This window comes from Poecilia formosa, unplaced genomic scaffold (genome assembly GCF_000485575.1).
Source record: "Poecilia formosa unplaced genomic scaffold, Poecilia_formosa-5.1.2 Scaffold2, whole genome shotgun sequence".
NCBI lineage: Eukaryota > Metazoa > Chordata > Actinopteri > Cyprinodontiformes > Poeciliidae > Poecilia > Poecilia formosa.
In genome coordinates, this window is record NW_006799941.1 from 4,072,463 (window position 1) to 4,082,265 (window position 9,803).

General features: G+C 37.2%; 2 protein-coding genes across 4 annotated transcripts in view; both read left to right on the top strand.

Moving 5' to 3' along the window:
* Positions 1-2,140, top strand: part of LOC103136920 (ras association domain-containing protein 1) — a 16,122-nt gene extending 13,982 nt beyond the window's left edge. For all 3 annotated transcript variants that reach the window (XM_007550402.2, XM_007550388.2, XM_007550412.2), the window contains 4 exons: positions 279-383; positions 473-758; positions 843-958; positions 1,047-2,140. In XM_007550402.2, coding sequence (XP_007550464.1) covers positions 279-383; positions 473-758; positions 843-958; positions 1,047-1,193 — 654 coding nt within the window. In that variant the 3' untranslated portion in view covers positions 1,194-2,140. The remainder of the gene's footprint in view (positions 1-278; positions 384-472; positions 759-842; positions 959-1,046) is intronic.
* Positions 2,141-2,787: 647 nt separating this feature from the next.
* Positions 2,788-6,221, top strand: tusc2a (tumor suppressor 2, mitochondrial calcium regulator a). The gene is made up of 4 exons (XM_007550425.2): positions 2,788-2,911; positions 4,491-4,723; positions 5,330-5,450; positions 5,538-6,221. Exons 2-4 carry the CDS (start codon positions 4,581-4,583, stop codon positions 5,601-5,603), a joined length of 330 nt encoding a protein of 109 aa, XP_007550487.1. The 5' UTR covers positions 2,788-2,911; positions 4,491-4,580; the 3' UTR covers positions 5,604-6,221.
* Positions 6,222-9,803: the final 3,582 nt, after the last annotated feature.

Genomic DNA, 9,803 nt, shown 5'->3' on the forward strand with positions numbered 1-9,803 from the left:
ATATATATATATATATATAAATCTCTCATGATTGTATTTCTGACTGCTGTAATTTTTTTCTCACTTTGAAATTTTTTTATATGAACAATTTTAAATACAACATCAATAAAATATGCTCAACAATAAATAAATTCATTTTTAGGTGGCAAAATTTTAGACATCTGATTTATTTATTTTGCTTTCATCATGTATAGTTTCTACTTAAAGATATTGTGATGTTTTAAAGAAACAGCGCCACCTGGTGCATCATCAATGTAACTCCTCTCTGTCCTTTCTAGGATGAACAAATCCAATGTGAGAAACAGGAGCTAACAACTGCTGAAATTCTGCAGAAAGTGAAGGAATACAACTCCCAGATCAATAGCAATCTGTTCATGAACATGGTGAGTAGTTATCTAAAACTAATTTTTAGCAGAAAGGCTTTTTTGTTTGGGTGTAATGTTTTTTTTTATATATATATATATTTTAACAGAACAAGGATGGGTCCTACACTGGTTTTGTGAAGGTTCAATTCAAGCTAGCACGCCCCGTGTCGGTCCCAGCGTCAAAAAAAGGAGTTGCTGATGCTGGAGGGAAGCGAGCCAGCGGAGTGAAGCGTCGCACCTCCTTCTACCTGCCAAAGGACGCCTCCAAGCATTTGCACATAAGCTCCCGTACTTCTGCTCGCGAGGTCATTGAGGCTCTGCTGAAGAAGTTTACTGTGGTAGACAATCCCGGCAAGTTTGCACTGTTTGAGCGCAGCGAGCGCCATGACCAAGGTAGTGTTTTTTTAAAAAGAAAAGAAAAATCTGATCCCATTTTGCTCTTTCAGAAAATAATCATTTCCATTTTGCCTCCTCCAGTTTATGTTCGCAAGCTCTCTGACGACGAGCGTCCTCTTCGTTTACGCCTGAATGCTGGACCCAACGAGAAGCTCCTCAGTTTTGTTCTCAAAGAAAATGAAACTGGTGAAGTGAATGTAAGCGAAGCATCTGCTTAAAAGAACCAAATCCAAACTTCTAATGAATCTTACAGGCATTCACATGTCCTTTCCCCGTCTTTTGCAGTGGCATGCTTTCTCTATGCCTGAGCTGAAGAACTTCCTGCTCATCCTGCAACGTGAGGAAGAGGAGCATGTCAAGCAAATCGTACAGCGATACACTTTGGCTCGCACCAAGATGCTGGAGGCGCTGTCCGGCTCGACCCCTGGCTGAAACCTCTCTGCGCACGGAGTTTGATGTGCAGCAGCCTGGCTGGTCAGCTGTGGCCGGACACTGCTGCATTCAAAGACTCCGGAGAAAACAGCAGAAGAAAAAACACCTCTTGGTTGAACGAGAGTGTGAGATAGGGCGCAAGACTATGAGAGAGTAAGAGCTAGCGCGTATGTTGGTGTGAAATGATGCGAGAGATGAGAAGTGCCTTACACCTGGAGAGTCTGATGTGCCTGAGAGAATGAGTTGAGCGGACTGAGACTGGCAGACGGGACAGTGACGTTCTGCAACGGGTGCCGTCTGATTATTCTGGACCTCAGCTGACAGATTTTATCTTAAAAAGCAATGCAGCTTCTTTTTAAATCCTGTGAAAACTTAACAGCTTTATTTTACTGTAACGGAGCCATTCCTAAAAACAAACAACTAAATTGACATGTTCTTAAAGGATAAAATTCCCCTTTTTTTGCCCTCTGTTAATTTTTATTTCAAATGCCCTAAAAATCTTAGATTTTATCAAAATTTCTGGATTGTAATTCTTCATTTTAAAAAAAAAATCCCTTGTCTGTAGCTGAAAGGTATTTGAATTTTCATTGCATCCAAGTCTGAAGAGCTGCCATGTCCACTCCACACCCCTGATGGGTGCAACTCTTTACTTAGCGGTCACTTTGTGAGTATGACTGACGTATGGACATTTGTATGAGATTATGAATGTCAGAGAGCTGTGTCACAGGTCACGCTGCGTGACTGGATTTATGAATGACTGTTGCCATACTTGTGTTTAACTGGACGCTGCTTATCATTCCTTTTATATTTGTGTTTTTCTCTGTTAATCACTAAAATGTTTGTCTTCTGTTTTCTTCCATTTTTCCTGCACTTTTCCTGTTTTAAATGTAGCAGTCTTATGGATGTGTGGCAGACGTGCACAGCATTTAATAAAAATAACAAACTAAGCGGTGGTTTTCTTTGAGAGACAAGAATGGGTAAGACAACTCCTGAAGGGAAATGCTGATCAACAAACTAAGTAGGAATTACGTTCCTTTTTTAAAAAGATTTTTGTCATAAGCAAATATATACTGACAGTAACAGAAGGATAATAAAGTGTAGAAAGTTTCTTTAAGATGTACTGATGGAGGTGGATGGTAATGTTTTTTGTGTATTTTAATATCAAAACAAGCAGAAGAATCAGAGGAACATTCTATCTATGAATACAGTTGTCACTAGCTACAATAACTGAAGAATTTGAATTAATATAACATGAGCTTTTGACATATTTCAACATGTATCCCAATTGGAAGGGATTAAATTTGAGTAGTGATCCTTTTTTCTTGAATAAAGAAAAAATTATCATTAGTATATATAGTGATCCTTTTTGTGGATCACTATGTATACACACAATGTGTTTGTCAAACTATATCGTTCATTAATTTTACCGAAATATAAATCATAACTCCATATGCCAACATCAGTAATAACATTTTATTTAGAATCGTGTTTGGGCTATTTTACATCACTACCTTGTAATTTATGGCACTCCGTAAATAGTGGACGAATAAGAAGCCTGAACGTTGTCAAGGAGACGAATGTTCCACCTGATTGGTTAAAGGTCAGTGAGTCTGACTGCAGCCTATCGCCGAGATCAGCTGATTGCTTCATCCTCTGTGCTGCTAGCGGAACAGCTGGCAGTTATGAGCCCACTTGTCGATTTAACATTATATAATAAGGTAAGACTATTCATCTTAAGAGTTGTTGTGTGAGAAAGAATGGTTTTGGTGTGTCAATGGTGAAGCTTCGGTGTGAGTAATTATTTTAGCCGTCGAAGCTAATATGCGTCAGTGGTTGAAGCTAACAGTTAAGACTGTATGGACGTTTCCGTTTGTTTACTTCTTGTTAATCGTCTTTTTTGTTGAATATATTAACCCTAGGAAAATATGCGTGTTCATTAGTTGATATAGTGAGGTATCGAGCATAATAAGTTACATTTCTATTGTTGTTTTTGTGTGCGGCCCACTTGGTTAGCTTACAGTGAAGCCAGCATAACGATAATATGCTGAGTTTTATTAGCTTTTATATGGTACAGTTTACTCCAGCGACATGTCGACCGCGGAAATACTCTAAAATTTGTGCTTTCACTTTCCATTTAATTCTGAGCGTTTTTCTTTTTACTTCATTAAAATATACAATTACCAAGGGCCACAGAATAACAGCAAGAGCAATTACAAAATATACATTTTGAAATAAAATAGCAATCCAATTTGAGTAAAGAAAGTATGACTTAATAGTCATAGGAATCCACTGTTCATAATCTGTTCCTTGCGAATAGGTGAAGCTTTGGAAAAATTGTAAAGCCTGTTATACAGGTTTTACAATTCATTCATTCATTTTTGTATGTTGTGAGTTTTCACTAGCTGTAAGTCATAGTCATTAAGATATTAAACATTTACAGGGGTATTTAACTTTTGGTTGAGCTTCTAAATTAAATTACTGAAATAAAATAACTTTGGTTATATTCAAATGTATTACAAAATATATATTTTGAAATAAAATGGCAAAAATAAAGAGTCTAGTTTTTCTCTTTTTTCTTTCTTTTTTATAGAGGTTCAGAGGTTGCAGAAGATTCATAATGAGCAAATGAAAATCACTACATGATGAGCCAATATCAACAAAGACAATTTGAATATCATTAAAACACAATAAATAATTTACTTTAGCTTAAATACTCATTTGTTGTCTCAGATTATCTCATACACACAAAGCTGTGATCACCTAAATAACATATAATTTAAAGATCTGGGTTAAACTCTGTTGAATACACAGTTAGAGGATATTTTCGGGGTAGTATTATTAGTTAGGTTAATTAAGAAAATACTAAATTCTTTTTAATAAGGTAAAACTGTTTTGGCGTAACCGTAAGTCTGAAAGTGGATAAAACTTATTCATACGTCATCAAAATTGTCTTTTGAATTAAGTGATGACACTATTAAACCGCGATTAAAGAGCAAACAAAATCTCTTTCTGTAGACCATCTTGCTATTATTCCAAAAATGTTGTTTTCACAGGAGAAATAGTTTGTATAGTTTGCTGTTTGTGAAAGTTATAATTTATGAGAACGTCACTTTGTGATCTTTTAATGAAAAGCTTGAGGACCGTCTTTAGGAAATGTGTGTGCTGGAATCTGGTTCCATGTGTTATCCTGCAGCTTGTCAGCAGCCACTAAGCAAACAGCTGCTGCTTTACACTAACCAGGCGGCCGTTGTCTGATTAGGAACACTCTTATTCTTTGTGCTCTCTTTCACTTTCCAGCTCCTGGCCTTGCTGAGAAACTGAGAGCATCTGGCCAACCGAGCGGAGCGGAAGCGTTGACTGGAGATAAATAATGTCTTATCTCTGAGGATGGGAGGAAGTGGATCCAAAGTCAAAGGTTCCTGGCCTTTCTCAGGCAGCGGAGGGGATTCAGGGGCCGATGGAAACGAGCAATCTGTGGCCCGACTGAAAGGCTCCAGGAATGCAACACCATTTGTGTTCACAAGAAGGAGGTACAGAAAGGTTTTAGTTTTAAATGAACAATTTTTAATCTATTAAGTCATTTAAAAACCCAATATTAAAGAAAATTTGACACTTTTTTTTAATCATATCTAAAGAAATGCTTGTAAATGTCAGTATAAACTGCACTTTGAATTGCCTTGTTGCTGAAAATGTGCTATATAAATAAAATTACCTTACCTAAACCTTTTAACCAGAAGATCTCCTTGGACCTGGAAAAGGTCTAAAAGGGATTTTTAATCATCACAGTAACATCGCTTGATGCACCATTTAAACTTCGCATACAATTAAACATTAAGGTCTCTAAAAGTTCATTATATGTCTGGATTACGCCCCTCTGTATGGGTGTTTTATGAAGTAATCATTGTTGGCAACTGCAACTTCTCTGTTAGACTGTTATAAGCTGACTGTTGTTCTGTCCTGTCTTTAAATTTTCTCTATTTTAATGGTCGACACATCAGAGGTGGTGAAACCACTATGACCCAGTAATCAAGTGGATTATTGAGCAAATCAAACAGAACCAATCTGGAGTAATAATCCTAAATCTAAATGAAAATGCCTCATTTTGATTTCAGTGTTAAAACTCTCTGTTTTTTCAGCTCCTTGTACTTCGATGAGGATGGGGATCTAGCCCACGAATTCTACGAAGAGACGGTGGTGACAAAAAACGGCAGGAAAAGGTCGAAGTTGAAAAGGATCCAGAAGAACCTGATTCCACAGGTGAGCGTGGACACACAGCAGCAATTACCCAGCATGTTTTCTCAGAAACTGCTCCGTTTGTTAATTGGGAAATTGTTAATCTTTCAGGGAATCGTGAAGCTCGATCACCCGTGCATTCATGTAGATTTCCCCATCGTCCTCTGTGAGGGGTGAGGAGTTTCTCAGCTCTGATCTTCTCAAAACTTTACAGCGAAACTTCTACAGTCAGACAGGATCGTGGTCAAGACTGGGAAAATGGTTCTGCTTGGGAAAACATCGAACACTCAGCCTGTATTGTTAAATTGCTCTATTTAAACTGTGGTTACAGAGAGTTCTGTTCTCTGCTCTCCTTGCTATCACTTTGCAGAAGTAGTGCCGGAAATGGTTTACAAAACAAATCATCTGACATGCAAGCCATCTTGGAGAAGTATCCACATCGTATTTCCCCTGTGAAGTTTTTTCTTCTTCTTTTGTGCTGGGAGAAACTAAAATGATGTGAAAAGGCTGTAATTGTTTCTGCCTTCGGTGAAACGCTAAACTGTGTGTGTTAAACTGTACGGTCCTTTTTACATGTTGGTTAGATCTGTGGAAGACGGATGGCAGAATAAAGGGTAGCAATAAAAGTGGATTTTTTTTTTTAAGTTCTTATGCATATGCTCATGTTCTGTATCGTCATGTCTGAGTCTGTCTTAGCTTCTGGAGCTCAGACCTGCACTAGTGAACATAATGTACTGTAAATACTTTCTTAGTTGGAAATACTTGAATAAATGTTTTAATGAACTGAGTTGTGACTCAAATCTTTGCATTAATGTCATTTTTTTTTTAATTTTGTAATCTATGTCTTGACAGGTTTTTATTTTTGTTTTTTCCTTTAAGCTTGGTTCATACTGCAGTTATTGCTCATTATTACTGAAATCTTTTAATGTGAGAGAATTGTAGGGAAATATTTGGCTGAAAGTTTGAGTCAGCATCTTTGGTCGATTTTTTATTTTTTATTTTATTTTTTTTTTGGTCTTTGGTCGATTACTAGCTGTGTTTCCCTACAATGCACATTGTGCATTTTGCTCACAAATGTGATCAAAATGCTGATATTCCACGAATGGAGAAAAAAATTGCAGTGTTTCCATTAAAAAAGAAATGCAATTTAAATCGAGCGTGAACAAATTTGTTCATACGATGAGTCATTAAAACCATACTTCATTCTCCATTGTCCTCTTCTAATAACATTTGGTTGTTCATCACAGTTCCCATGTGTTTCCAGTAGGCAAATTTATTTTTGTAATTCCAATTTGTGCAATTTTGTGGTCAATGGAAACGCAGCTAGTGGGACAAGCTCACTAATAGTCAGTTTAGCATTCAAATGACCAAACATGACCTGAAAAAGAATATCCTGAAAAAAATGACCTGAAATTTCTTGAGAATCTTCTCACACTTTTTCAAACTCTGAATCTCATAAAATTATTACTAACTCTCACTTTTGAATTCCTTGTTTGGAATTCTCTGAACTAATTTGACACGCAAAACTGCTGTGATGAATTTTGACATCCATTATCTTCTTGGATGCGCTTTGACAAGAGTTACTATTAAGATTTTTAGAATATCAGTCTTGCACAGTTTGGCGGGTTCAAGTCCAGTACAATTTCTAGACTGATGGGTACACTGGGTTTATGAAGGGCTGGACATGGTCAGCAACAACACTGGGGTTTAAGCAATCCTCTGTTGGCACTAATGGGACTCAAAGTGGGTCAAGTTGAATTCATGGGTTTATATTTTGACCAAATTGTGACCCTACAATCTGAATGTTTGGGCTGAAATCGAGACACGTCATACTAGACATTTTTTTCCCAAACTATTGTCCAGTTTAGTAAAGCTTGATGTTGCCATCAAGGTTTGACATTTTCTCCATTCATACCTGAGTCATAGCAAGTTATTTGAGCTATTATTGTCTTTCGTCCTGAACCAGTCCATCCATTCTCATCTGACCTCAACAAAAGGACAAAAAGCTGGACTTGTTTTATAACAGGTCATTCTATGTAACATTAGAGATGATTGTGTAGGAAAATCCTCATAAATGAATAGTTTAAGAAATCCTCAGAGCACCCTGTCTGGCACCAACAACTGTGTTGCGTTCAAAGTCACTTCAATCCCCTTTTCATCCTGTTTTGGTGCTCAGTCTGAATGTCATCTCGTCTAGACGCCTAAGTGGCCACTGAGTGTGTGATGTCAATTAGTTTTGCCTGTGAGAAATACACCAAACATGTAAATAATGGAGGCTAGTTTTGCTTGTCTGTCTTTATTTGATCGGCTTGTTTTAAGTCAGAGTTTTGGGGATTCAGAGACCCATTAAGATGTTTTTAAATGACTCCACAAACATTAAAGTAATTTTCTAGGTATTTTTTTTTTTTTTTGTAATTTCCTTTAAAGCCTTTTTAAATGCTAGCGACTTATCCCATACTCAGGGCCATATTTCTTAAAAACCTTTAATTCCAGCAGAACTAATCGAGAATGATGGTGTCTGGTTTGGGAGCCGACTGACCTTTCCCAGAGGCTCCTGCTTCCTTGTCTGCTGTTTGACGAACATGAGGATGGCTCTTGGGTACCTAGCATGATGACTTTAGAGATCGTCTGCAAGCTTTGTTTGTCTCAGGTCTTATATGGCTGATTTCACAACAGACACACTCAGGTTCACCGTATTTATTATAACAAGAGAGAAAATCAAGTTTGTGGTTAACAGACGGCAACAGAAAAACGGACAGGAGCTGTCAGTTGCTGGTTGCTATGGTAACCACCAACCGTCAAGAGCAGCGACACATAATTTATCAACCATTGAATGACAGGCAGATGGTAGTTACATTTACTTAACTTTTTCGAAAAAGAAAAAAATATATATAATTATAACTTGAATAATTTTCTTATGAAGTATCGCTATTTTTACTTTATTTCAGGATACTCTACCCACTGTGAGCAACTTCACTGAATGAGGAACAAACATGTTTTAGCCAAAAGTTAAAACATGTTTAATGTTTTAATTAAACATATTTAATTGAAACATGTTTAATTAAAACATTAAACCTGCAGTTTTGTTGTAAGACAACAAAACTGGTTAGTTTTTATTAACGTTTCATTCATTTTTTTATTGAAAGAAACTGATTTGGGAAAAATGCTCTTTTGCCTGATTTTGTTATTTTTTGTTGCTTTTATGAATTATTATCATTTTTGTCCTTAAAATACCAAAATTGGTGCTTAACCTTGTATTTTGATCCATATGAAAATGTAATTTTTAAACATGAAATGATTAATAATTAATCATTTACTCAGAACTTGAGTAGCCTATACCAAATACTTTTTTTTACTCTTGCTTGCGTAATTTCTTGGATGGCTACTTTTTACTTTTAACTGAGCAAAAATATGTTGACGTAGTGTTACTTTTATGTAAGTACAATTTCTGGGTACTTTGCCCACCTCTGACTATAACAAGAGAGAAAATAAAGTTGGTGGTTAACTGTAGTCCAAACGGGCACGAGATGTCTGTTACTGGTTGCTATGGTAACCTTCAACGGTCAAGGGCAGCGAAACATAACTTGAATGTCAGGAGAAAATAACTTTTTTGACGAAAAAAGTACGGTATGTCCCCTTAGCCACACTTTGGGCACTCCTGGTTTAAACAATCACGTCATAAAATCTAGTTAACGCTTTCTTACCACTAGATGGCAGCAAAAAGCTCTTGAGACATAAACCGTGTGGTTTTGTGTTCACTTGCATCAACACCACCGTTATCACGTTTTCTCTTTATCTAGCAAGATATCCAGAATACAAAGGTTGGATTTATGTGATCTGAGTGCAAAGAGATATGACGTGTTTGAGGTGGTTACCAGTTGGCTAAGGATCAAACTTTAATGGTAATGTAAATACATATTTCTGTGTGCGCGCTGAGTTTCCACAATAAAAGGGTAGGGCTTCCTCTGCAGCCCTACCCTGGTGTCTGTAATTGAGTGGAATGTGGTTGGGTGCGTTCTTGGGTCAGAGGTCAGTCACTTTGATGTGTTTCCTCTCCGCTCCTGTTTTGAAGTTTTGCTGCAAGTTCCCCCTCGACCATAAGGATGAAGCATAGAAGTCATGAACCTCGTGAAAGTGACAATGTGAAGCACTGTTCTGACCTGTGGAATGTGTTCCCTGATGTACACAATGTGAGCGTAAAGTGGGGAAGGGGGAATCGTCCATGTGAATGTGAATATGAGAGTCAGTCGTCATGAATTATCTGCAGTCCTCGAAAAAGTATGGAAATGTGCTTCGAATTATAAAGAGTGAAAAAGGAGACACTGCTTTCCTAGAAGTATGTAGGCTGAAGCGGTTTAAAGTGAAACATCTGTGAGT

Coding starts and splice junctions, on each gene's coding strand:
- tusc2a (XM_007550425.2), top strand. CDS start 4,581: ATGGGAGGAAGTGGATCCAAAGTCAAAGGTTCCTGGCCTTTCTCAGGC. Junction 4,724..5,329: donor TTTGTGTTCACAAGAAGGAG/GTACAGAAAGGT, acceptor CTGTTTTTTCAG/CTCCTTGTACTTCGATGAGG. Junction 5,451..5,537: donor AGAAGAACCTGATTCCACAG/GTGAGCGTGGAC, acceptor TTAATCTTTCAG/GGAATCGTGAAGCTCGATCA.